Below are 26892 nucleotides of genomic sequence, written 5' to 3'. Positions count from 1 at the left end.
GCATGTTTCAAAGCATAACTGAAAGCTAAAAATATTTTGAGTCAAGGAGTATTCATTATATGCCTCACTGCTTTCTTTGTGAGAGTGGCATCACAGCAGCACAACGCCAATTATGCCTCAAAGAAAAATATGCGGGACTGACTTCATATATACTAAAACTGCACATGGCACAACTCAGGTCCTACTACTGGATTCTATGAGAAAAAATTCATCTAGGTGAAAGAACTGTTTCAGAATCTCTGGCATAAGTCTGAAATCAAAGCAGAAAAGGAAAAAATATTCTGCATGAAAAATACTTTAAAAATAATAAATTTTAAAAGGGAATTATAATCAGAGCATCAAGTAGAAACTGAAGAAAGGTACATTTTACAACTCTGTTGGAATGACTATCAATGAAAAGAATGATTATTAAAAATCCCTTCTTATAAACAGTTCATAGTTTTGCCTGCAGTCTCAGTTTCTGATGTTACCTACTTCCCCCAAGATGTTTCACTGCCCAAGGGTGAGGATGGGAACCAGAAGGAAGATCATCCTAGTTCCAGGCCAAACACTAACAGTACAGGCCACAATAAATATCTAAAAAGATGATCTGCAGTTACTAATAACTGCTGAGCTTTTATTCTTTTCCCATACAAATAATTTGCTCTAGTAATCATGAACAAGTGGCTCATAAACATCAGCAAGGTAATCTGCCCAGACATATCTCCAAAGTCAGGGACTGGAATCGTTATGAAAAACAAAGGCACATTTCAAAGGTGTTATTCGAAAAGCATTAAGACTAATAACTATTCATATGGGATAGAAGAAAATAATTATGAGAATATTGTACAAGAATCATGTAATGTTCTGGAGCACAGCATGAGTTACAGCAATTATATTCAAATACATTTGCCCCCTTCTGGGAATGGTATGGAATAACCTAGTCCAAACACGCCAATACAGATAGAAAAATCTGTCAATAACTTCAGCTCAAGTGATCAAAGAAAGAAAAAACTGCTTTCTTGAACATTTAGCTCAAAGCCACACATCAAGATAGATAACTAAGATGACAAAGATAGAAGTAAATATTGGCAGTCACACAGCTCTAAGATGTTTCCTTTATGTGGCAAGCTAAGCTTCACTAGCTCCACGTCTGTCAGTATTCAACTACGTGAGGTTATTCACATCTACCTATGATCGTTCCTCCTGGAATAACTAACTAGTTCATGAATTTGTAAGGCATCTCTAGAAAGATATGGAAACATTGGTGATGACTGACAACCAGTGGACATCCTCTGAAAGTCAGTACCAGAAATCTGGCTGATACAAGGTAAAGTCAAAAGAGCAGAACAACTCAGTCACCAGGGCCATTCTTTGCGTTAGAGCGGAATTAAGAATTATCTGATCAACGGAGAGGTTGATAACTGACCAGAGCAACACTTGGCACGCTTTCATACATCTAGGGAACGGAATTTTGAAGTGCAAGAGGAAAATAAAAATTAGGTAAGTAGTGTATCAAGAATAGACATTTTGTTTTCTATTTAGTGCTAAAGCTGAGCAAAATATTAATATAAAAACATGAAGGAAGTTTGTAACATTTACAGGATAGCAGTTTTATGCTACAGTAATTAAACCTATGAAATTCAGCTAAACACTTATTTGATACTGAATTTTAAATAGAACTTAGAACAAAGAAGTATATTCTACACCAAAGAAGATATAAAACTAAAGCTTCAGCTCTCCAGAGATACAAAAAAAAAAAAAAAAAAAAAAATCACATTTTTAAAAAAGCAACTTGAAGAAAAATATCAATAAATCCAAATTTTACTGTGTCAATCTTTGTGCTCTTAATTAATCTGACTTGTGCTCAGGTAAAACTAAAAAGGGTGCTACCAACAGGTGACTGGGTTCAGTTTATCTAATACTCAGGATGCAAGCATAATGAGTTAACAAAAATAAGTGACGAAACAACATCACTGCAATCAAGATTTATTACTTCTAGAAGTATTATCACAAACAGGAGCTCTCACGTTCCTTTTCCAGGGTCTACGAATGAATCTTCTCCCCCAGGTTTGGATTTATAATACCATCCAAGCACCAAGAAAAGGAGCATTTACATTAGCTGTTCTTTTTTTCCCAGTTCTACTTTGTTCACAGCTGGTTTCAGCTGACCTGACTAATAATAGCAACTTCCAGGAAGCAGCTAGATTTAAAACATTATTTTCCTTGGGTCAAGGCAGCAACTGGACATCACGTCTCCCCTCCACACAGCACATTAGGGAAGCGGGATAGGGAGAGGTGGGGGTGTGTGTGTGTGTGTAATAAAATCAAAGTTCAAATATTTACTGCCTTTTATCCCCGTTCAGTCACCTACGTTAAAGGAGTCCTTCAATGGCTTCCTCTAGATGCCAGAAATCACAATTTTCTTTCAAAACAAAAAATCTGATCTGATTCTATTCAAGGAAACCTACCTCCACCCCTTCACATGCAAAAAAAGAAACCTGACGATGCCTTCCTTCAGCTACAGACAACATAAAATGATCCACATTTGCAGAAGAAAAATGAGGACAGTTATGTAGATTGATATGGCCAACTTACTGATGTGAAAGAAAGACTATTTGCTACCAAGTGAGGACTACGGAATAACATCTTCTGTTGAGAAAGCAAAGGACTTTTCTCCTTAGGTCTTTTCAGAGATGCTTCTGAATGCAGACATTACAAGATCTTTCTCTGCAGGTGGAAATTTCTAATATAATACTTCCCTTCAAAACATTTTCTAACTAAATAGAAGAACGATGAACTACAAACACTCTTGTTATTCCATATAAAGCCAAAGGATTTACAAACAACTAGACAGTAATATGACATATTTTTACACTGCTAAGATGCATTATAGGAACATAATAATAAGAAATGTATTAAAAAAAAAGAGCCACCTTTCTACCTTAACATTAATGATTGCTCATATTCAGAAAAATTTTCCAGAAAACTACACTGGCAGAGCAAGAGGAAGGATGGTGATCTGCGTACCTATAGGAAAGTAGATGTCCATAAGTCATTCCATCAAGATAAAGGCCACACCTTTAAAATTATTTTTAAGACACTGCTTTAGAGACTGATTTTGAAACAACTTTTACCCACCGCCTAAACAGGTTTTGTAGTGACAATTCCTTAATAATTTTCATTCAAAAGACCATACTTTGTCAAGTATAAAATTCATCATACTTCTGTATTTAAAATTTTCAATCATCTGCAACTGTCTTATCCATAGAGCAGTGGGTGAAACAAGAGGGTTATCATGTTCATGCAGCTAAATTTAACAGTTCTGAACAGAAATTTTAACGTCTCAATAACATTAGAATTAGTAGCCAAAAACTCCTTTGTTTTTACATTCAGTAACAGGAATGGTTTTTGGAGAGAGCTACAACTATCAAAAGATTTTCCTTTTAACAACCAGTATGCAAGAGGTTATTATTTCACTAAACAACTCAGCAATGTCACTAGATGACTGGTAAATACACTAATGAATTTGTAATTTATACTCTAAGATGCAACTAAAAGCAAGTACTAGCACTAATCAGTGGATGATCAGTTGACTTCTCCTTTCACCACTACGTTTCACAGTTCCTAAGCAAACATATCAACGTGATAATCAATTTCTTACTGAGGTGACTCCTTTCCGTTTACAGGATCTGTACATTTGACTGTTGATTATAGGCAAGCTTTGGCAGGTTCCTGTGGCAAGCAAGCTTGGAGTTAGTTCAGTCCCGCCTTCAGAAAGGAGACTCATGAAGGACAAAAAGATTTAAATAAAAATGGAGAGGGGGAGGAAAAAAAGAGCAAGAATATTAAAGCTACAAAGCCATTCAATAAAAAATGTCAGTTTCTAATAAAGGAGTAAAATCATTGTTTTTAAGCTTTGCTACCCCCTGTGCATAGTCAACTCTGCTGCTCACAAGTCACTTCTAGGAAAGTTAAATATATTAAAAACTCAGTATATTACCTAAGCCATTTTTGACCCCACATTGCAGATTGCTACTCAGAAGAACAGCCAATACAGTTTAGAGTAAAACTTGGTTGTTGGAGGGCACAAAAGCGACAAGAGCTCTCTTCGATAGCTTAGATGCTGAGGTAATGCTGAATGAAAGCAGTGGACGCAAACAAATGAATTGTAGCTTCAGGCTGGAGTAATATCAGGTGCATCTCTACACCCCGAGGGCTCAACTCCTACACTTCTTAAGTCCCTCCCCCTGAAACAACCTCCTGCAGTTTCACTTAGAGATCAAGCAGAGAACAGGTACTTCTCCCTCAGCAGTGACAGCTACAGCTTACCAACAGTGATCACCTTGAAGGTTTCAGACATCTATGCATCTGGTAAGTACATTTCTTTAGAGCATTTTTCTCAAAGAAAGTGTGTTCATATTAACATCTAAAAAGTAAATCAGAGGTGTTCATTTTTCAGCTGTCTCAAAAGCCTAGGTTACTCCTAGCAGGTGCATTTATTGCACCAGTTTAAGCTTTCAGTAGAAAGTTTCAACAGGAGAGGGAAATATTTTAGTTTGGGAGAAAAACTAACTCTTGCAAGTTTTGACAATAATTAACTCCTGCTGGTGAAAAGTGTTTTAAGCACCTTATTTCATACAAGAAGTTAATATACTGAAGTATGACAAAAAGCTGTATTGCTTAAAACTGCTATGGTTAGTCTGGCAACTATTCTTCACAGAGTAGTGTTGGGTTAATCTGAAAAGCTTGTATGAAAATAAGGTACTCCAGTTTTGATTTATTAGTTTTTCCAGCTTCTGGGAATTTAGCACAGCAAATTGTATTGTTTTGAGTTATCCTCTCTCTAGTCAATTAAAGCGTATATTAAGACATTGAATTATGAACTTTATATTTTCAAAGATTTTCATTTCTTACTCACGCTGCCTAACCAACTTACTTAATCTGCTTCTGCACTTCCTCTCACACGCACGTACACACACAGACACACGCGCGCACTCACACACAAGCTCACAGTCCTCTTCAGTCCGTACCTTCAACGCACGCTTCCTTGCCAGTCAGTCCTCACTATCCCACTCCTCTCACCCATGTTTCCCCCTAATTAACAAACAGTTGCGTTAAAATTTATCTTTCAGTTTAAAGGAACTGGAAGTTTAGAAGGGAGTGGTAGTTAATCACTGGAAAATCTCAGCTAGAATAAAACTCACAAATCTTGTTCTTGCAACACTCTAGGTAGGTGACAATGGCATGTCCTTGAGTTATGCAATAATGCCACATCACAATATTTTAATTATAGCATGTCCTTCAAAATGTTCCACCCCAGTGAGTACTCCTGGTCAGAGAGATCAACATCACCAAAAGGATACTGCAATAATAATGGAGTGTGCATGACAAACTGTTACGTAGTTTGCTAAAGCAGTGTCCTAAAAAGAAATATAATTACCATCCCTGCTTGTAATAAAAGACATTTTGAAATTTCCTCTTTGATCAACTGGGCATCTTAAACAATTTAGACTACTTAAAAACCTAAAAAACAACATGCACATGTATATATGTACATATATATGTGTGTGTATGAATACATATGTGCATAAGTGTGTGTATACTTATACCCACATACAATTTTGTTTACATATTTATACTACACACACATGCACACAATGTTAAACGATATTCTTGTTTTCTGAACTTGCTAATATGTTAAAGGCAAGAAGGTAGCAACAACATACTTTTAAAAATAGAAGGAAGAAAACTTGCAGCTATCAGTCCCAGGGTGGAAAGGGCTACAGGTTGGAAAGCTGTGAGGAGGTATACTATTGACAAGAAACAAACAACAAAGACAACCTCAGGTTTAACCAATATTATCTGAATAACCTGTTTTCAATAAAAATATAAATAAATAATACTACATTTCAAAACTAGAAAGAGAAAATTGTAATAATATATAACTATCTGCATTTCTAAAATCAGGTATACAGGAAAAATTCTCAATCTAAAAAAAAATTTACATGAAAATTATCATTCTGTTACTGGAGAATTTTTTCCCATCTTTAAAAAATACCACAAGTTATGGCATTCAAATTTAAGGAAAAAGCAACTATTTATTTTGATTATTCTTTCTAACACTAAATTTTAATTCTGGTAGCACAAAACATACATTGTGCAACTGTAAGTAACTAACATTATTATTATTATAGAGACAGTTTGAATTGGCAGCACCTATTTTAAACCATTAATGTCTTTTCCAGCTGTATGTGTGGGATCAAATAGTTTTAATTTTTTTTAATTATGAAATATGTACCTCTGCCAGATACTCCTGTGTTTAACTTAGAGATTGGAGGAAAAATTATCCTTCTTGTCTGAGTTTAGACATATTTTATTACTGGCATCTTTAAACCATGAGAAAAAAAGGGATTAAATAGTAAAAGAGAGAAACAGAAAATTCATCTGGCTGACACTAGCCTAAGTTTACAAAAGGGTAAACACCCTTTAAAATAAACTACTCGTTCTACACCTCTCATGTCACAGCAGCAGGTTCTGGGAGCACTACTGTCTGCGGGCTCAGCATGCCTTCAAAACAAATTTAAAAACTAAAAAAAAAAGCTATTTAATTCTCTCCTGCTGTACACATGGCAAAGAAGCTCCAATGCTCTAGATTTCTAGCATTAAAACTGCAACAATGCATTTTATCTTATTAAGAAATGATAGTTAATACTCTGTTGAACAGGAATAACTTGAATCAAAGTTAAATACCAAGTACAAAGTCGGGGTGTGGGGGGGGAACAGGACACACAGGAATTTTCATTATTAAGCAAAGGAAAGCTAGCAGAACAAGAAAATCTAATTAACATCTCTTTATTATAAGTGCTGCACCTGAATGCAAATTCAGACTGTTATCATAAATGGTTCAACTAAGAATGCAATGGAGTTTTGACAACAATATTTTTTTTCAAGAATAATTAGTACAAGTACTTCCAAGAAGATATAAAGAACAACAGGTACAAACTGACTTGACCGAGTCCATTACAAGCTGTCCACGTTAAGTTACACATCATTAGTCAAAAATAAATGCAACAAGCTCACTTAAGGCAGAAAAAAAAGACTAGTTCCCTATCTGTACCTCCCCTCCTATGCCTCAATATTTTATTTATTATTTTGTAATGTAAAAGCATAATTCTTAATCTTTCAAAGGAATTCTGGCTATCATTATTTAAAATATTTTTTAAATACTCTATGATTTTTTTTTATTGAACTACCATTTTAACCAGACTCCAGTGACAAGACTTTAACATGCTGCTGTATAATTCAATTTTTTTTTAATGTTACAGTATCAGTATCCAACTCAAACAACCAGAAAAGCTTTGCAAAAACCTGAAAAATAAAAAGCTACTTCTCTACACATTCCTTTTTCATTAGGCTATGGCATATTTAATAATTTGTTAATTTTAAGAAAAAGCTTGATTGTTTTTTTCTACTTACAGAACAGCTTTGCATTTTTCAAGGCGCCTTCACAATTACTATTTTAACAAAATTAATATTTCTATGACATCAGAAACAACATTTAATACAATTTGCTAGAATTACTATACCTGATGAAACAAGCAGCAATTCTGTAGCTTTGCCTTCGGTTTTCATAATGTGTTGCATGTCATTTTCTATTAAATAATCTCTGATTTAAGAAATGCAAAACATCTCTACTTGAACTAAAATCTCACAGCATGTAATTACCAGCAATTCTTTTCATAAACTTAGTATTTTCAAACTAATTCAAACTTCTATGTAAAAAGCTTTTTTAAAAAAAATAAATATCAAGCTACCTAGTCACTCTTACAATTAGTATTCCTGTAGTTTCGGGTAACACAATAGATACAGTACGTGGTTTTGCAACAGTCATCATTTTGATAATGATGCTTATAGTTCATGATGAAATCATCAGTTTTTAGATCTCTGCCATAACACATCCTATAAAATCATGAGAACTTGACTCTGAGAGTTTCTCACGCCTTCAGAATCAGTGAACATAATGGAACAAGCTGATACAAGCCCTCCTGACTTATCTACTGAGCAAATCATTAGGTTGTATAAAGTATCCACAACCTTAGTTTTTCTGAAGAAAGGAAGACAGATCATTCCCCCATAAATCAATTACTGTCAGGCACTTTTTTTACCTGAATTAATACACTTGTGTGTCTGTTAACTATATGCAACAGGTAAGGTGCTACGCAGCAGACGAACGTGAAATGTGTTTATCAAGCAGAAGATTCTATTAGTCAGATATTGCAGTACTCATTTCTCTTAATTGAATTAGGAAGAGGAAGAAAATTGGTGTGGTTTTATCCTTCGAGAGATTGGCCACTTTTGAGGTATCCATTGAGATCAGGCTGTTAGGAAATGCCATGCCAGTTAAAAGAGGGGGTTGGTCAGTCTCAGAAAGAGCCAAGTCAGCTACCCAAGCGCAACCAATCCACTCCACCCTCATTTCACCAAAGCAGGAAATTCCCTCCTCCTCTCTCCCCAACCGGCCTGACAGGCTTGCCCCATATCCAGTTGCTGCCAGGACCTGCCTCTTCTCATCCTACCCACCTCCACTTCTCTCTCAACAGCTCCTCCTAGATTTCTACTTTCATCTTCCTCACGAATGTTCCTTCAGTTTTCAAAGAAAACTCCTTCAAGCCAGTAGCAGTGGCAGGTGACTAGCACTGCTGAAAATTAGGCCACTTCTGTGACTATGATTAGGTGTGGAAGGATGTCAAAGTTTAATGCATGTCTACCTCAAGTCTGGCATCTAGCATTTTTGTTTTGTTTAAAAAAAACCCACAACACACCATATGTAATATGAGGACGAACAGAGTTAAAAGAATGTATTACTTTGTATTTAGCTCTAATGTTCCACTACAGCTAATTTTAAAAACTTTGTGTTACAGTTCCTGCACTACCAGTTGCAAAAGTGTTGTTTTCCGGCACCCCCTCTTCCGTGAGACACCACAGGAGTTGGCTTCCTCTCTTCACCTGGGAAGAAGGATTCTAGAAACCTGAAAAACTGGAAACATCAAGAGGCTAAAACTGAGGAAAGCTAACCACAAGAAAGTTTTTATAAAGAACCATTACATTTAATTGTTTAAAGCAGAAAAAAAATGAGTCTCCTCAAAGAACGTAAACCAAAGAAGCCTCATTACATCCCAAGACCACCAGGAAAGCCATTTAAGTACAAGTGCTTTCAGTGCCCCTTTACCTGCAATGAGAAATCCCATCTTTTCAACCATATGAAGTATGGCCTCTGCAAAAACTCAATTACTTTAGTATCGGAGCAGGATCGTGTTATCAAGTGTCCAAAGACCAGTTCCTTGGAGGCCAAACAGATCAATCAGCTTGAATCTACAGTCAAACCAACTTCTTCTAAATCTGTCACAAATGGACTGTCAAATCTCGATTCAAAGCCTCAGTATCCTTTTGCAAAAGAAGATGCCAAGGAAAACGTTGAATTACAAAACCAGGCAACAACCACAGCAATGCAAGGACAAAAACCTGCGATTCAGAAGGAATTAACCCCTGCCAGTACTACAACAGAAAGCACTCTCAGCATGCCGCCCCTTTTGGACAGCATTGTAAGGCCCTCAGCTTTCGTTCCTGTAGGAGAACACAGAGATAGTAAAGGCCCGGAAACTACTGAAGTATCTGAAATTATATCACTCTCTAACAAAAGCTCACCTTTTCACGCTAAGTCTGCATTTCATGCACCAAGTCACCCATGGAAAGCAGGTTCTCCTTTCCTCCCAGAGTTTCCACATAAAGTTGCTCCCACAAAAGGCTTTGGTTCCATTTCACCTTACATGCAACCAATGATTCCTGAGTACTCACCCCATTTTTATGAGCATAGGCTGGCTATCTACACACCTTACTTGCTTCCAGGTAATTCAGAGTGCGAAAACTCTGCTCTGTCTGTCTATGGCACCCAAGATCAAAGACACTTTCTTCCCCACCCTGGGCCACTTCCAAAACCCATAAATCCATCTGCATATGAACACTATCGATTGTTCCAACAATATCATTCCACTCCTCCAATACCATATGGATTTTGTAGGCCAACAGATCCTCCATTTTACCGATTTTCACACGTAGCTGGTATTAACAGAGATCAAAATTCTCATCTAATGGAAGAAACTACCTTGCTGTACCCAGCTTCTTTAAGCCCATCCCAACAATACCCTCTAAGTTCACATAAAAAACAAGCAGATTATGAAAAAGAAATGACATTATTGCATGCCAAAAGTAATTCCAAAGATGACCAAAACGAAAGAGAGAATGCGAAAATGAGCCCTCTCGCAGGAAGTGCGGCAACAGGCTCCCCTGGCAGACCTAGCCCAACCAACTTCACTCAGACAAGCCATGCATGCGAAGGCCTATTTGACCTCTCTAACAAGTCATCTTCCACCTCGTTTGGCAAGTATGAGCAACCAGAAGAAAACTTCACAGCTTTCAGACCTGTGAGAAAAAGCACTGATCAACCAACTCTACTTCAAAGTGTGCCGACACAGCAAGATAGAGGAGATTCACCTACCAGGTAAAATAACTTTGCAAATTCCTGTCAGATTTACTAGGGACACACAAAGACAGATGGATACACTTCATGCAATGCCCCTAAAATATATTTAAATTTACAGCATCGAGATAATTTGTTCTGTATTAACTATGCAAAACACAGCACAACTCACAGTTGCTATAGTGAGTAGACCATTCATTGTCCTTAAGCCTATCAGGTATTTGCAATACCATTACGATGCATGTGTCTGTGTATTTCAGGAAATTATCTGTATTACAGCAATGTGTATGGTGAAAGGGACTTGGGGGAGCTAGAGGAGAAACAACAAAATTGTCAGACTTTTAGCCAGATTTTTTTCTCTTCTTCCTGCCCACTTCCTCAGCCACAATTTAAAAGACCAACTGATAGTGAATGCTTTTTTTTCCCTTATTTCTTTCAGCATTAACGTCACTGATGAAGATTCACATACACAGAACGAATGCCGTAACAATGAAGGCTCACTGTCCAACACGGAAGAAGACACAGGGATAGTTCCCCTTAACCTTTCAAAAAAGGCTGACACAAACACAGGACCTATTCATGAGCATGCATACAAAGCCACATCCAAAACCGAAAGTCAGAACTTTCTGGAATTGCAAGACATGCCTTTGAACCTCTCTGTAAAAGATTCCTGTAACACAGTAAGCCTGAAAACGTCATTCCACAGTCCGTCTCATGATAATGGTACTACTACTTCTCCAAACACTGAAAACGAAACCTCCGGAGCAGATGCATGTAACCCCAAGAACCCTGTTAACAGTGCCTGTGACAAATCTTTTACAGCTCACCGTAATGAAGCTCAAGACTTAAGAATAATTGACAGCTGTGACGAACAGAAACAAACAGCAGCTGTAGCTCTCTGTCAGTTAGCTGCATACAGCCCGAGCAAAGTTAGAATGGACAACGAAGGGCAGAGTCCTCAGGACAGTAATGCTTCATGTACAGAAGCCACTCTTAATTCTTCTGATACTCAGGATACTCAGTGCAATCAAAAAGTAAAAGGACAAAAAAGGACAAATCAAAAAGAATCAGCAAAATCACAGCAAAGCACTAAAAGAGTAAGGCCAAATGACTGTAGCAGAGTCTTCACTTTAAGGAAGAGAACAAGAGTATCTTAATACTTCACTTTCTAATGAGTTTCTGGTCATAGAAGCTAATTACCAGCAACATCATAAAATTTCTACAAACCATCTCTTGGGTTTGGTCCATGACAAGAGACATTCAATCTCTTCCATGTAAATAATGTTCATAATTTTATATTAATATTTTTAAGTAACCGAACCTTCCCTTACATAAGCTCAGATTTTGATGAGTGAATTTTTGCATTCATTACTAAAGCCAAAATACATTAGATGAATCTTTAAGGTTTTTTGCAATTGTATTAATGTAAAATAACTTTTACAACTTTTCTTAAAAGATGTTTAAGCTCTAGAAACAATACTGTTCAATAACATACTGTCATAGTCTTTTTCAGGCTTAATTTCATTGAATAGGGTTTTTTTGTCTTTTTTCTTTGAAAAACTTTTTAATTCACTGTGCAGTAGTTTAAATAAGCTTACGATTAAACCTGGCTCTTTAGAATTTACTGTAAAACTGTTTTGTGTATGAATGCACTTTGCCATTATGCCATAATGTAAAACAACAGACCAAATTTTGTTACTCAGAGGCAGATGCCAGTTTAAACCTTGTATAAGCAAGCTTTTCTTATGTCAGCTAAGAACTAGATTCAAGTTAAAGCAAAGAAAGCTTGCACCAATTTAACAAATACAGTTTATGTTCACCTTTAACTGAACCACTACGAAAACAATACCAAAAATTTGAAGTTCTAAATAATATAGTTGCCTAATCCTCTGAGGTTAGACAGACACTGGGCAACCTTCAAACTTCAAGCCTAAAATGTTATTTATATAATTTATTTCACCTGAGGCAAACCCTCCTGGTGAAGGCCTTATTTCAGTATACATGTATCACTAATTATCTGTTTCAGTGTGCTTCTACATACAATCTAAAACTATTTTCTGCTTCTATAACTGTGTATATACACTTGCAATTTTTCAAATAAATCTGTGACCTGTACTTAAAATATATGGAAAGTCATTAATGAACACAAATACATTCACTACACTAGCTGTACCACATATTTTGAAGAAAAATTAGCGAAGAAGTTGCTATCTAAATTTTCAATTTACAAGTAAAATTTGGCATGGAATACCAATCAACTCTAAAAAAGGAGCTTCTTTCAGTGAAGGAAGTTCATTATGCAGATTCATTTATCTGTACTTTAGCTTCATATGACAAACCCTCAGAATTCCCTCTGCCTTCAAGCTGCTGCCCAGCTTACCAAAACTTTTACAAAAGTTTAACTAAAATAAGGCTGTTCTGCTATATAAATACCCCATGTAAGTTTTCACAGTATGCGCTATCAGTCTAAGTAAAACAAACCCAGACTAAGTATTATTCACTTAAAACTATGGGTATACATTTCTCATTGATTCATTATTCAGGTAAGAGACATCCTCATCTGCCTAAACATTTCTAGTAGGTATAAACCTATGTAAGGAAGCAGAGTTGCATTCAATGCAATGTGGAGTTCCCAGAATTTTTTTTTCCTAACTTTTTGCACTATGGTGTTTTGAGTTAACAGCTCAGTCAGAGCTTTGTAAGAAGTTTACCATTAAACAGTAAATTACAGGGGTTAAGTTTCTAAGCCAAGAAACAAAAAAGAGAGTAACAACATTGATCTTTAACTTAATCTGTCACAGAGAAAAACTCTTGCTAGATTGTCAAAAGACAGTATCAATCTGAGTTTGAACAAAGGGAATATGCTTCAAGCTTAAAGGGAATAAAGCTTCCAGCTTAGGGATGTATGGTACAAAGTCCGTGATTTTCAAACATGAAAATACAGAGTCTAGTGTTGCCACTGCCGTTTTTTAAACTACATTAAGGTATTTGCCTCACTCATCTCTGGAAGCAGAAAGTTTCATAGTTTCCCTTAGCCCTAGTTTTTAACAATCCCTTGTATCTCTTTTATTGTTAATTTGATTTTTTTTAAGACACAAAGAACAACTTTTTGGTGGTTTTCCATACAATTCAGGGATTTATTCTTCACCATGTCTATACAAATATTGTTCACAAAAACAAGCTCCTGTGGTGGTCTACTTCATTCCTCAAATTAAATAAAAACTGGGCTGAAGGGAACCATGAAGGTTAACTACTCAAACAGCTCTCCATACCTTGATTAACTTGAAATCTTTCTAACTCAGTTTCCATAAACACAACACTGTAGGGCTCCAGTTCCTTTAGAATAAGAAAATCAGTCCTATGCTTATCTACTCTCTTGCTGCAAATTATACCCATTACCTGTAGTCTTGTGCTGTCACTGAAAATAGTTGTCAAAAAGTAAAGGTTTTCTTTTAAGAGGAAGAGAATAAGCTTCCAGCTTTGTCTTCTCTCAACCAAACAACCTTAGTTCTTTCAGCCTTTCCCTGTCAGTCTTACCTTCTGTTCTTCTTATGATTCCTGATAGCTTTCTTTAAATAATCTTTTAAGTGCAATGTCCTAAGATGAGTACCCTATGTGTCATAATTTTAGTATCAAGTGAGATGGAAGGATTACCACACTCTCTTTATGACTTCTTTTTCACCATCTTATTCTACTGAGAGAAATAAAACTGTTGATTGACGTTGGTGACCCACATGAACTCTAAAGTCCTTTCCTGTATAACACTGCCTAGAAGTGACCCCCTGTATCTTGAATTGTGTATATACTTATTCCTAACTAGGAATACTACTTTGCACTTGTCCTAATTTCTTACATCATTTTGTTAAGGACAATTCAAACATAGGTCTATCTTTCAAAGTACAACACAATTCCTCAACATGACTGTGTTAACTTTCCCTCCAACTTCCAGAATTCATTCCTTTGTCTTTCTCCAAATAATTATAATCGACTTTGAATTTCTGCATTAATAATGGATTGGCTAACTTACATAAAGCAAAACTGAGTAAGACATACTTACTTGCAAATTAAACTAGAATATACTGTATTTAGTATAATTATTTTTTTAAAATAATTTAAATGGAAAACAAGGTCCATTAAAGCAAAAGGAAAAAAAAACAGAAAGGACAATGTTAAGTGTGCCGTGACTATTCTGCAGCCTAGATCTGCTCAGTGATAATAAAGGTTTGCCTCTGATGAAGATATAACATGATTTTTCATTACCAGTTATATTATTCACTAATGGCATCCCATTTTACGTCCAGTCTTTCCAAGTTTTGTCCCTACAAATTCCGACTATCCTCTTTTAGTCATCCTCCACAACATCGTTTCTGCCTTCTGTTTAATACATTCTTGAGTATCAGATAACCAAAGGAGTTGCAGTTTAGTCAAGATAGTCTCCGTAGGTTTCTTACCCATCTTCTAATAGAATGACCGATGGACTTCTCAGCACTGTTTTATTAAGAAACTTTCAATTCCTATAAAATCGTTCTTCCTTAGACCTTTATGCCTATCTCTTTCCCAGAAAGACCGTGCTGCCATGATTATGTTCTCTCCTTCCCTTTCCCCCTATCTTAGCTTTATATTATTCTGTAGCCCAAGAAAGCTACATTGTACACAATCTGACAAATCAAAAATCTGCATATAAACCTATGTATATTAAAATCACCTTCACTGCACCTCTGCAGAAAAAGAAGGGTGTGAAGAATACAACTATCATCCCCATTCTACATATACAAAAACACAACCTAAAAAGTGAAGAGAGGTGGTTTCACAGCACATGTCATACCACTGGCAGAGCTAGGATTCACTCATGTCTTTTGCAGTTCTATACAATATCAAATTTGCAGGAAACTTCCAGTTTAGATTAAAAAAATTCTATTACATGAGGGTCTCCTGATTCCTTGACAGATGTGTACAGTTTCGGTTTTGTTAGAACTAAGATAGAGGCTTACCTTTGGATGACTTTCCATTCTTAAAGTTGGGGTTTTTTTAACTGTTTCATCTTTATCATACAAGGGCAAAAGTAATTAGAAAAGGGAAACCAACTGTTGGCTAGCTGCACAAAAATTCTCACATGCAAAACAGATACTATACTGAACATGAACTCTTTTCATGGAGACAGAATAATAAACTGTATTAAATACCATATTTCACAGTTTCTTCTAGAACAAGTCAACAGATCTTCAGAAAAGATTTAGCAATCTAACTTACTACATTTTTGAAAATTAGTGTTCAACTTCTCTGTTCAGCACAGGAGTACCAGATGAGATCAAAAGAACCATCTAGCCCAAGATACTGCTGTAAAAGTGCCCAACAGTGGATGTGTACTCCTACATTACGCTTTTGTCATTTCAAGTCTATAAAAAATTGACCAAAATCACAAAACAAAGAACTACTACTTTCACATTGTTATTTCTGTGTACGTTGATACATACAGAACACACAAAGAAACAATTCCTCTGCCCTGTTATTCTTCTTTCCATCCTGACATTTCAAAAACCCATTAAAAACTTAAACAACTCATGTATTAATTATGCAAAATTGGCCTCTGAAATTTAATCAGAAACAAACAGCATAAGCTATTTAAAGTGCAAGTTAGTCATCAATTATTTAATATATTCTATTTAAATAATGACACTGACACAATATAGAGACACAGAATTATTTTTATACAACTGTACAAAGAAACAGGGGAGGGAGGAAGAAAGAAGAAAACCCCAAGAAACTAATTTCATTTTGGAAAGAAAAATTTATTAAGTATAAAAAAGGCACACCCAAGACAATGCTTTTGACAGAAGTACCTTAAATATTGCCATAGGCATATTTTTTACTCTAGAATTCAATACTACCATCATTATTCAGCACACTCACATCAGCAAATTCCAGTCTATTGCCACACATTCAATCTCTAATACTATAAATTGTTAATTTATGAACTTACTAATATTCAGCAGCTACAACTCACCATCTGAAATTCGGGAAGGGAGTAACAATCCTCTTCTGCCTAATTCAGCCAGAGCCAGGCATCCACCATGCCATGCATTGTCTGTTTCCTGGAAACTAATTTTAGAACAAAAACAAGTTTTGTTAAGAATGGCCTTCCCTTTTCAGATTTCATTTTTCATGGTGAATTCCTAACATTTTAAAAGACTCATAATCCAAACCAGCATGTGTTTATTGTGTTATTAATTCTGTTAGACTTCTAAAACATAAAAATGACAAGTTGAACATGTTTTCTTTTCCATTTTGTGCAACATACATACTGCTATAAACATGATCAAATAAGGAAAAAAAAAAACGTTTATCAATAAAAATGTAACCTCAATAAGGAGGTACAATACCCGAAACTCATCCAGAAAAGGAAAACAGCTGTCCAGTACACTGACAAAAGATCCAGATTTACAGAACATATCCAAAATAACTAATGAATTTAGTGCCAAACACAGTCCTTAACTAGCAAAGGAGGTTCAAGTAATAGTTTCCAATAAACACATTATACAAGCTTATGCAGTGAGCAAACAGTGGTGTTTATCCACCCTTAAAAAACATAAAACTAAATATAAAACTGAACAGAGCAACCTGCAGTGAACACAGCAAGAAATATCAAAAATGGTATGCTGGCAGATAAAGGAGTGAAAAGGGGAAAGGTTGTGTGCTGCATGACTAAACACGCAAAAAGTTCATTTTGTGTTAAATTAGGAATAAGAATCTAAGAATAAAACGTTGAACACACAGACTAGGTCGTATCAAAGCTTTGTCTCTCCCAGTCTCTGACATGGACCAATAGCAGATGCTTAGCCAAAGACAAAGCATAAAGGATCATTCCTTTATTAGCCTCCTCCCAGCTTTGGCAATCGGCAGTACAGAGACTTCCCAAGCCAGAGGTTGCAGCCAGAATGTCATATTTAATAACCTCTGATGGGACTCTCTTCCATTAATTTGTATAATCCCTTTTTGAACTCCCTTTACACTTTTGGCTTCCATAACATCCTGTGGCAATGACTTCCACAGTTTAATTATAATTGCGTGAAAACGTACTTCCTGATGCTTCCCAGTTCTCACATTATGAGAAAAAGTGAAGAGTAAATAATTACTCACTTTCCCTCTTTCTTTCATATTTATGATTTTATATATCTCCATTATATCCCTCTATTTTTTCTTTCCATTTGGAAGACTCCCCATCAGTTAAATCACTTTTCAGTGATTCAGTTTTGTTATCCCTTCCTTTCCAATAACATCTAACATTCCATTTGCCCTTCTTTTTTCTGACAGCTGCTGAGCACTCCACTGACATTTTGACAGAACTATCAGTGACTTCAAGATCTCTTTCCTGAGTAGTAATAAGTGTTTTACAACTAGCTGCATTTTTCCCTACGTACGTTGGTTTGCATTCATTAGACATTACAGTTCATATGTCATTTACTGGCTTGTTACTTAACTTAGGCTTATATAACATCTTCTTCTCTGTCACCTTTAGTTTTCACTACATTAGCTAACTTTAAATCATCAATTCATCCTTTTTTCTGGGATTTTTATGAGTGTGTTGAACAGCACAGGGCTCATACAGACCCCTGCAGGACTGTGCTGATAATCTCACTACATTGTGAAAAATGATCACTTATTGCTTCCCTGTCTCTTGTCTTTTAATCTATCTACATATAAGGAATCCTTCCTTCTTATCCCAAGAGATGTAACAAAGTACCTCTGATGAGCAACTGACAATTTTATTTTGGTCACTAGATATTTAGTGCAAAGAATATAGAAGATATTCCCTTTGTCCTTGTCTACATTTGTTCCCAGGTGTTTCTGAAGAAAGCAGGTCACTCAATTACTACTTGGATTACTCATCCCTATGACTTGAAAAACAAGGGAAGAAAACACAGTGAGTACAGGTCTTTGAAGCTCCAGGGTTAATTGAGATCAGCAGCACCTCTTAAATTAATCACAGTAACACTGTGGAAGTATTGGCTAAGTAGATACTTTCCTTGCAAGTTTTTAAGACTTATACCTTTTGGGTTTTTTTTAATGTGTTACCCTTTGAGCTGGTATTTTTGATCTGTACTCACAACCACTATGAGAGGATTTTTTTAAACTGAGTACATCTGAGTGACAAACCAAACATTACCAATATTTTTTGTCAACAAAGACATTCTTTTTGTTATTAGCTTACTCTAAAACACTAGTTTAGATCTTAAAGCTCATAATCATTGTAGACCTGATGAGCAATTTGATATTAAAAAAAAGCATATGATACTTGTTTAATAACTTAGTCCTTTACATACTCTACATGGATGTAGAAACAAGACACCCAACAATAAAGTGCAGCAAAAGAACATCTTAGCAGCTATACGTGATCGAATCAAAGTGTCATCTAGCCCAAAAGCCTCTCTCTGACATGGCCAACAGTACATGCCTTAGGTACAGTATAAGAACAAGCATATTGCAGCACTCTCCAAAACACTTCCAAACTCTCGCAGATCATGGACAAGTTTGCAGAAAAGACAAACGATTTTTGTTCAGGGATAGACTCTTAGCATCCACAACATCCTGCGGCAAGAAGTTTTTACAGTTTAACTATGTGCTGTGTGAATAATGACCACCCTTTCTTTACTCCAAACCTGTCACCTGATATTTTAGTTTGCTTCTAATAATATAGAATCTAGAGGGCAATCATTTCCATGCCATTCATGATTTCATGAATCTCTATTATACTCCATTTATTCCTCCCTCTTCCTAGATATTTTAGCCACCACTCACATAGAGATTACATCTGATCTCTGGTGATCCTCAGAACCCTTGTGAATATAATTTCCAGTTCTACTGTGTTTCTGAAGATGCACTCAATGCCCAAGACATGAGCACACCAGCAATTTTTAAAGCAGAAAGTTAATGAGCATCTTTTTTTGTAAAGTTCAACTTCAGCCCTTCGACATTACTTTAGAATGGGGTCAAGATGAAGGCTTAGGAATAATTTCTTTATTGAATACCCTTAGCACATCCATGTCTTAGAAGATTTTAAAATCTGGGACAATGAAGGCAACAAAATTTACAGATTTTTAGACTTGTCTTCCTAACTGCTGTCCTCCTGTTTCATAAGCAGACATGTTTCAGATGCATGTAAAGCATAAAATAAGACTTTTACCTAAAACAGTCCAACAGAGACCCAATCACGTCATCTGCTAATTCTTTTGGAAGTCTTCCAGATATTCTACCAATTCTACAGAATTTAAAAGAAAAAAAAAAACATACATGATTCATAGTACTGCATTTGATGAATAAGTCCCATAAAAATATTTAGTTACTAGAAATTTACAGTAAGATGACTGACTTCAGGATGACAATGCACTACCCTATTGCCCTAAAACAACAATCCTGAACTTGAAGCAAAAGCTACACAGTAATGAAGTTAACACAGAAATACACTTTTTAAAGTGGTAGAGGAAAAAAAATTTTGAAAAAATGCTACTTTACACCCTTCAAATCAAGTCTTATCCAGAACATTTATTTCCAAACCCATATGAAATTTTCCTAAAGACTAGCCCAATTTCATATCAGAAAAAGATACAAACATGGCTTTATACCCTGAGCTGTGCTAAAGCCTTTTGAAGTAACTGTGAATATTGACAATACACACAAATTATCAATCATGGATTACATCAGACTGCATTTCTATATTGTTTACTTTAGTTTATTAGTTTAGAATAACCATGAGAAACCTACCCTTTTGCTGCAGACCACCTGACAATGGTGTCTTTGTCTTTCAGTCCAACCAACAATTGCTCTGCAGATAATTTTATTTGAACAAAACAGATTATTCTCATTTAACAACAGAAAGATTTTTTTAAATGTTCAAAATTCACCTTCCTCTTAACATAACTGCCTTTTAGTTTAACCTTAAATATTTGTATCTAGTGTTCTATTTGTCACACAATTACGACTTGAAATCAAAGAAACAAGATGTCAAAATAGTTTTCTAAAAGAGAAAATTTGGTTTGAAATTTTAAGTACTGGGGAAGATTCAAAATGGAGGCTGTTGTGCTTTTTTGCAGTGGTTCATTAGATTACTCAGTTATAAAAGTCTTCTGATGCAATTTTTGCCTATTTATTTACAGCATATCCACCAGCAAGCTAGCAGAGGACCTGCTGTATGACTGCATACTACTAAAAAATCCTGTTTCTTCGATACTACCACAGCTTTAAAATTTCAACAATAATTCTTTAGCTTTCATGTAACACAATTTTTTGTTTTGTTTTTCGTTATGAATTTTAATTCATCCTCCCATCTGTGGAAGATTCAAGATATGTCTTTCATATTACTGGGTAAAATTAGAAAAATGTATTTCAATAACTCCATCCCCCAGCCCCACGACAAATGCTACAGTATTGAGTTTCTGCTTGAGATGCTGAAATCCAAATCATTCAACAAAAGTATAGTATATTTTCATCGGTTGCATAGACTGAAATTTTAGTCTTTCCAATTGTTCACATTAGCAGATACCCACATGACTTTCTTAGCCCTAAGCAGGTTGTTTTCCAATATATGTTTAATTTGCAGGCATTACAGTAATTTCTGTCCAGTTTTAACACACCTACAACATTTTCAATCTCTGCTGGAATGTCATATTCCTCTTCATCGTCAGCTTCATTAGCAGGAACTGTTATAATCTGATTTTGCACAACTGAACCCTGAGCTTGCAAATTGGCAGCCAGAGATCGACAGCCACGCTGGTATCTGCACAAGAAACAGACACAGTTACTTTATTTTTCTGATTTAAGTTCCAGCTGAAATAGGTACATACTGTCATAAAGTCTGCTTGTCAAGTTACTACACCTCCCAGTGTACAGCTCTCCAGTTGTTTAGTGGTTTCTTTAAAGGAAAGGGAAAAGTATCCCATTCTCCTTCCTCCTGACCCAGTTGTCTCTTTTCCAAGGTGAGAAGAGCTAGACTATTTAAATGGTTCCTTTTCATGATTTCCCTCTCCTGTTTCAGTATAACCTACTTTCCACTGCTGACAATAAAGAGAGGCAAAATTCCCATGCCCTAAATACCTCTTCAAAACCTAAGAAAAATAAATTAATAAAATCAACTTATTAAAAATTGTTTTTTAAATGTTAAAGCTAGCTTAGTACTTTCTGACCAAGCTGTACTCAGATATTTAGCCTGTGGTGTAGATACATTCTTACAAAAGATATACTTTACATGCTAAACTGACTTTTGCCATTGGGCAAGGTACACTCTCCACCTAAAAAGAATTTTCTATGCCTAAGGACGTTCTCAAAAGTTAGTAAAAGAAATACAATAAAAATAGTCACCAAGGGAGCCTGCAATTTTAAAATATCAGTGCGAGAAATCTAAAAAAGAGTTTGCCCTCTGGCAATAAGTAAAACCAGACACCAAAACCTGACTAATATGCAAAACGAAAGTGGGATTGCAAACCACTTTTCCCCTGTGAACTTTCTATCGAATCAGGGTAGAACTATGTAATGGAAAAAGTTATGTTCACTCTTACAAAACTGTACTAAATCAACTTCAGTTACAAAGATCACTGTCTTCCCATCTTTACCAAGTTATGCATTATACAGGAACAAGCTTCTGCTTGGGTAACGTGCAATATGAAAAGTCAAAAGATTTGGCTTGTCCCAGCACTAGTTTACTATAGCAAATTGAAAAAAATTACAGGAAACTAAATACAGCAGAAGAAATCTACTTTTTCCAAATAGCGCAAATGAAGAATGTGTTCATTCCCAAATACCACGGGGATTTCTTTCTTTCTCTTTTAGGGGAGGCTAGGAGGGCAGAAAGCCAGTAGTCACATGTATGGATTCAGGTATTTCTAAGATTGTTGAGTGCTTCTGGATTTATTTATTTTAAAAACTGTTTCAGCTTTAAACTAACCTCCATTTTGCTACCTTCGGTTTCACAAATGTCAGTCCAAGTCGTTGAACAAGTTTCATCCCTAGTTTGCGAAGAACCATTTGATTACTTTGTGACAGCTTGCAGTTATCAAGACACTCAAGTACAGTAGCGGCTGTAAAAGAAAATGAACATGCTAGAAAAACTGTTTTTAAAAAAATATAAGTAAGGAAATTTTGTAAAGTTTGGAAGTTCTTTAGAAGATTTAGAATTTTAAAGGTATTACTGAAATGCAAATGCCTTATTACCTAGTTTGTTGTAGCTTTGACACTGGTCACATAGTGGTAATATCCTTCACCTACCAAACAGGAAGGATTGCTTTAAGGATTACTTTTGACTATGAAAATTATAATGAATCTTGATTCTGAGACTATTTATGCCTTTAATTCTCACTGGAAGTAACACATTCAAGTACCTTTTGGGATCTAAGAATTTTCAGTAGTCTAGCAGAACCAGGAGTCAGAAAACTAATTAATTTACTCTGCAGCCAGTTTCTGCATACTAAGAAAGCATTCCCTTTCCTCATTTATTATTTTCAGACAGCACCAACTTAACTCCTCTGGCACAGAAATTTTTATGACAATGAATGTCCATAAACATTTAGACATGAGAAATACTGTGTATGTGTAAACAATCTGCAACAAAACCTTTCATTTAGGCACATCAAAGGTAACAGAGTTACTTGTCCAGCAAAGTAAAAAAACACAGACAAAAGGAGAATCTTGGATTAATGAGTATAAAGTTCCAGGACTCAAAATTTTCACAAGGAACACATTCCTGTTACAAATAAAATAGTCCTTTTGCATTTTCAGCCTGAAACAATTAATGATTGTTTTGAAGGCTGATCATTAGTTAATAGAGACTAACAACTTGCGCTTGGAAGGACCTATCATTCTGGCTATAAGCACTGCAAACATGGAATCATACTGGCAAAATACTCTGCAATCTCTTACTCCAGTCTCATGTTAGGGTTTTCAAAATACTAAGAGATCAAAGACACAAACCAATTCTTTCAAAGTCTGAGAAATTGTAGGGCATAACTTAAAAATCTCCTCAGTTTTTAAAAAGGCTTATGATTTATCCCAACATACTAAAATATTAATAAAATAATACAAGCAGACAAAAAGGTAAAGCCAGTAATGACTATTACTTCAATACCTTCCAGCAATCTGGATCTTTTTGCAGTTGTAAAAGCTAGAGAGACTAGCAGTTTAGGAGGAAGAGACTGCAGAAACATAAACATTCACAGATAGAAACAAAAATAAGAATAAAACAATATAAGCCTCTTCCAAGTCCTGCCAACTCTTGAATCACTGAAATATCTTCAGACCCATGCAAATGGCTTCAGGACTAGTTCTTATTTTTAAATCGAGTTCTGTGTTGCAAAACAGTATCTTCCTTTGACAATTGTCTATTTTTTTTTTCCTATTTAATCCTCAGATCTGTTATAATCTACAATAATTAAAGATATTTGATTATTATCTCACATTTTCTTATCCCCAATAGTTTCTGTCTGAGTATTTGCTTCTTAGTTGTGAGCATTCTATCTTTTCTATGGTAAATTAATTCCTTGGTATGCCCCTGATTTTTCTATTACCAGACTTGTAACTACTTTGTATTCTTTCTGTATGCCATAGGCCAAAACATCTAATTTTACCAGCAGGATTAGCGTTGTGAGCCAAATATCTTCTTTTCATATCAATTATGACTACTGCGTTATACAGTTGCATCTTTTAAATTACATAATTTTGTGTTATACCATATTTTATCTAGTCTGTTTATTATTCTGCTTATCTGGCAGACTCACTACTCTTTAAGCTTCCACAGTGCTGTCTGCTATTTCTATGCAATTACATTCCTCAATATTTTCTGTTTGTTCCCGACCAGCTGTATAGCACATATGTCATTCCATTCTGTTTGTCTTCACTATCTTATCTCCATCTTTACCCATATCTAAGGCATTTTGTAAGGAAGCATGTGCATCTCAGACTTAGCAACTGGAAGAATGAAACCGTTTCCAGCACTAGATCTACTGAGTTTCTTCTCGGACATCAAAATAATTCCATTAAGTAAAATCATAAGCATTCTAAAGTAAGTTTACATCATAGCTTGATTCCTGTGAATAGCATAAACCACACTTCTGCTGCTTTGATAAGGTCCACAAAACTGACAAGATCTTTCGTAGTGTTTGTAATTAGCCACCATCTTTCCCTACCTCTCTTTACTGCTGTCAATAAAAAAGAAGCTATTATTTTGCAGTCGGTTCTGACCATATTCCAGGATGTGCCATGAGATGAATATAATTCCAACATGCAGCTACACTGTTCAGAAACTTCTGTGCTCTCCCTTCGGGTACCTGTCTATCCCTATTTGAATCCATTATAACCTCCTTTCACCAGAAACTTTTTCTCATTTCAACAGCATCACTACATGACTCCAGCTGGGTCCTGTACACAGCAGGTTCTTTAAACTTGGGGTTTCTGAAATTCTGTGCTTATGTTAAAACTTGGAAGATTTTCCGCAAAATTTTCAGCAGTAATATGTATAAAACCAGTTCATGTTCTAATGAATTTTAGAAATATTTTCCATATCTTATAGTTCATATGCTCTGTGTTTAGCTCCTGTATTATAGCAACAGCCAATGTGATCACCTGCCAAATTCTTTGATGAGCTGTTCCAACATAACATTCCCCAGTGGCGTCTGCTCCTCCCTCACTATCATCTCTTCTTCCCCCCCCTCATTTTACATGCTTTATAACTTCCCTGTTGATTTCACTCTTTATAGTACCACTTGTTATCAGCTTAATCTTTCTTTCCGTTTTTTACTGGAATGGTTTTAAAAACAGAAATCAGGGTATTACAACTTACCATATGGTAAACAATCTTCTCTTTTGCCATGTTTAAATAACTGTGCCTACAATTAAAACAGGGAGAACAGACATGAGAATATAGAGATTCTAAAGCACAATAGATTGAACATATAGTTCTAAACTACTTCTTAATATTCTTGCAATAACCTGCAGTGCTTACTAACTTAAATAGCATAAAAGAGTCTCAGGGTGCAGTTTTACTTCTTTATAAGTCAATACATGTCAAGGATACTGTAGCCCAGCCCTCCCCTCCCATCCATACAATCACACAGGCAGGCAACTCCGGGAGCTGAGCTGGCCAAAAAATACTTGAGAACGAGGGAAAAAAAAAAAAGGGGGGGGGGGGGGGGGGGGGGGGGGGCAGAGAGAGAGCGAGAGAGAAAAAGTCACTAGTTTTCAGCCAGCTTAGCTCTCTGAACCATCCAGCTCAGTGCTTGGTCACACAAGCTCAATGCAGGTGCAACCACAGCACCTATCTCTCAAACAGCTCATCTTGTTTTGAACCTCTAAAAAGTGAAGCAGAATTTGTAGAATGTGAATAAAGGCAGAAGAACTAAGGGAACTCTATATCCTGTTTGGGACTTCCTGACACTGAATGTCTCCAAACTGAACCAGCCTTGCTCATGGCTCATGATTTAGACAACCCAGCACACGGTACACACCAACACTTTGGTCACTGCTAAGAAGCAGGACAGATGGACACACGTGAGCGAGCTTAGTTATTAGAAGCAACCACACACTGACAGACAGGATGCAGTACAGGATAAACTGCTATTTCACCCTGATTCTCCAACAGCTTTTGAGAACTCCATGTCAAACTAAAAAGCAGCTACAGAAGTCTCTGCAAGTCTGCTACAAATATACCTCCCAAAGACAACCTTTAATTCCTGTGCTGAGGGTTTTAAAGAAGCAAAGAGCTTCCAAAATAATTTTATATACAGTAAAATAACCCAGTAAGGTTAAGCCCCAGCACTACAGTGAGACAAACAGACTATTAACACCTGACAAAAATGTGTTACACATTGAAAGTTTCCTCAATTCACTTAGTATGCATCAAAACTACTGTGTTCAGTCACTTATTTTTCCTTGTTTTGTCATTCACCAGAAGAAAAATCTTCCTCAGTAAATATGCCTAGGAGTTAAACAAGAACAGACTTACCTTAAAAATATGTACTTTCTCACACATACCAAACGCACACATGCCTCCCATACTGCAGGTGTGGTTAAGAGCAACAAAGGCAATAAAAACACCTTTAGGCTATGTACCCGTTCTATTTTGTTTTGTTACTAAATTGCATTTTAGGATCCTAAATTAGCACTTCTGATCAGCTCTACTACAAGCTACATAATTTGATAATATATATTGAATTATTTAAGATTTTTAATGCTTTCACAAGTAACTAGGCAATTGTAAGACATCCTTTAAAAACTAGGTTTACAAAGCAGTAATGCTACAGAACTACTTCAGGCCCAGAAGAACAGCTAACAGAAATAACTACCAACACAAATGGTCCAAATATAGCACAGCTTTTATCAATATACCATATCAG

The 26892-nt window shown here is 35.8% G+C and overlaps 2 protein-coding genes across 3 annotated transcripts in view; one reads left to right on the top strand and one right to left on the bottom strand.

The window, feature by feature from the left end:
* The window catches only part of TBCD (tubulin folding cofactor D), a 129277-nt gene that overhangs the window by 83856 nt on the left and 18529 nt on the right, over nucleotides 1–26892 (bottom strand). For both annotated transcript variants that reach the window (XM_074888789.1, XM_074888790.1), the window contains exons 9-14: nucleotides 25341–25386; nucleotides 22455–22587; nucleotides 21148–21290; nucleotides 20279–20339; nucleotides 19701–19775; nucleotides 16524–16618 (exon numbers count right to left, since the gene is read on the bottom strand). In XM_074888789.1, coding sequence (XP_074744890.1) covers nucleotides 16524–16618; nucleotides 19701–19775; nucleotides 20279–20339; nucleotides 21148–21290; nucleotides 22455–22587; nucleotides 25341–25386 — 553 coding nt within the window. The remainder of the gene's footprint in view (nucleotides 1–16523; nucleotides 16619–19700; nucleotides 19776–20278; nucleotides 20340–21147; nucleotides 21291–22454; nucleotides 22588–25340; nucleotides 25387–26892) is intronic.
* ZNF750 (zinc finger protein 750) lies at nucleotides 9053–12634 on the top strand. The gene is made up of 2 exons (XM_074889069.1): nucleotides 9053–10540; nucleotides 10959–12634. The coding sequence occupies exons 1-2, from the start codon at nucleotides 9114–9116 to the stop codon at nucleotides 11674–11676; spliced, it is 2145 nt and encodes a 714-aa protein (XP_074745170.1). The 5' UTR covers nucleotides 9053–9113; the 3' UTR covers nucleotides 11677–12634.

Source organism: Strix uralensis, chromosome 19 (genome assembly GCF_047716275.1).
Source record: "Strix uralensis isolate ZFMK-TIS-50842 chromosome 19, bStrUra1, whole genome shotgun sequence".
Classification (NCBI taxonomy): Eukaryota; Metazoa; Chordata; class Aves; order Strigiformes; family Strigidae; genus Strix; species Strix uralensis.
This window is presented reverse-complemented; position numbering and strand designations above follow the sequence as displayed.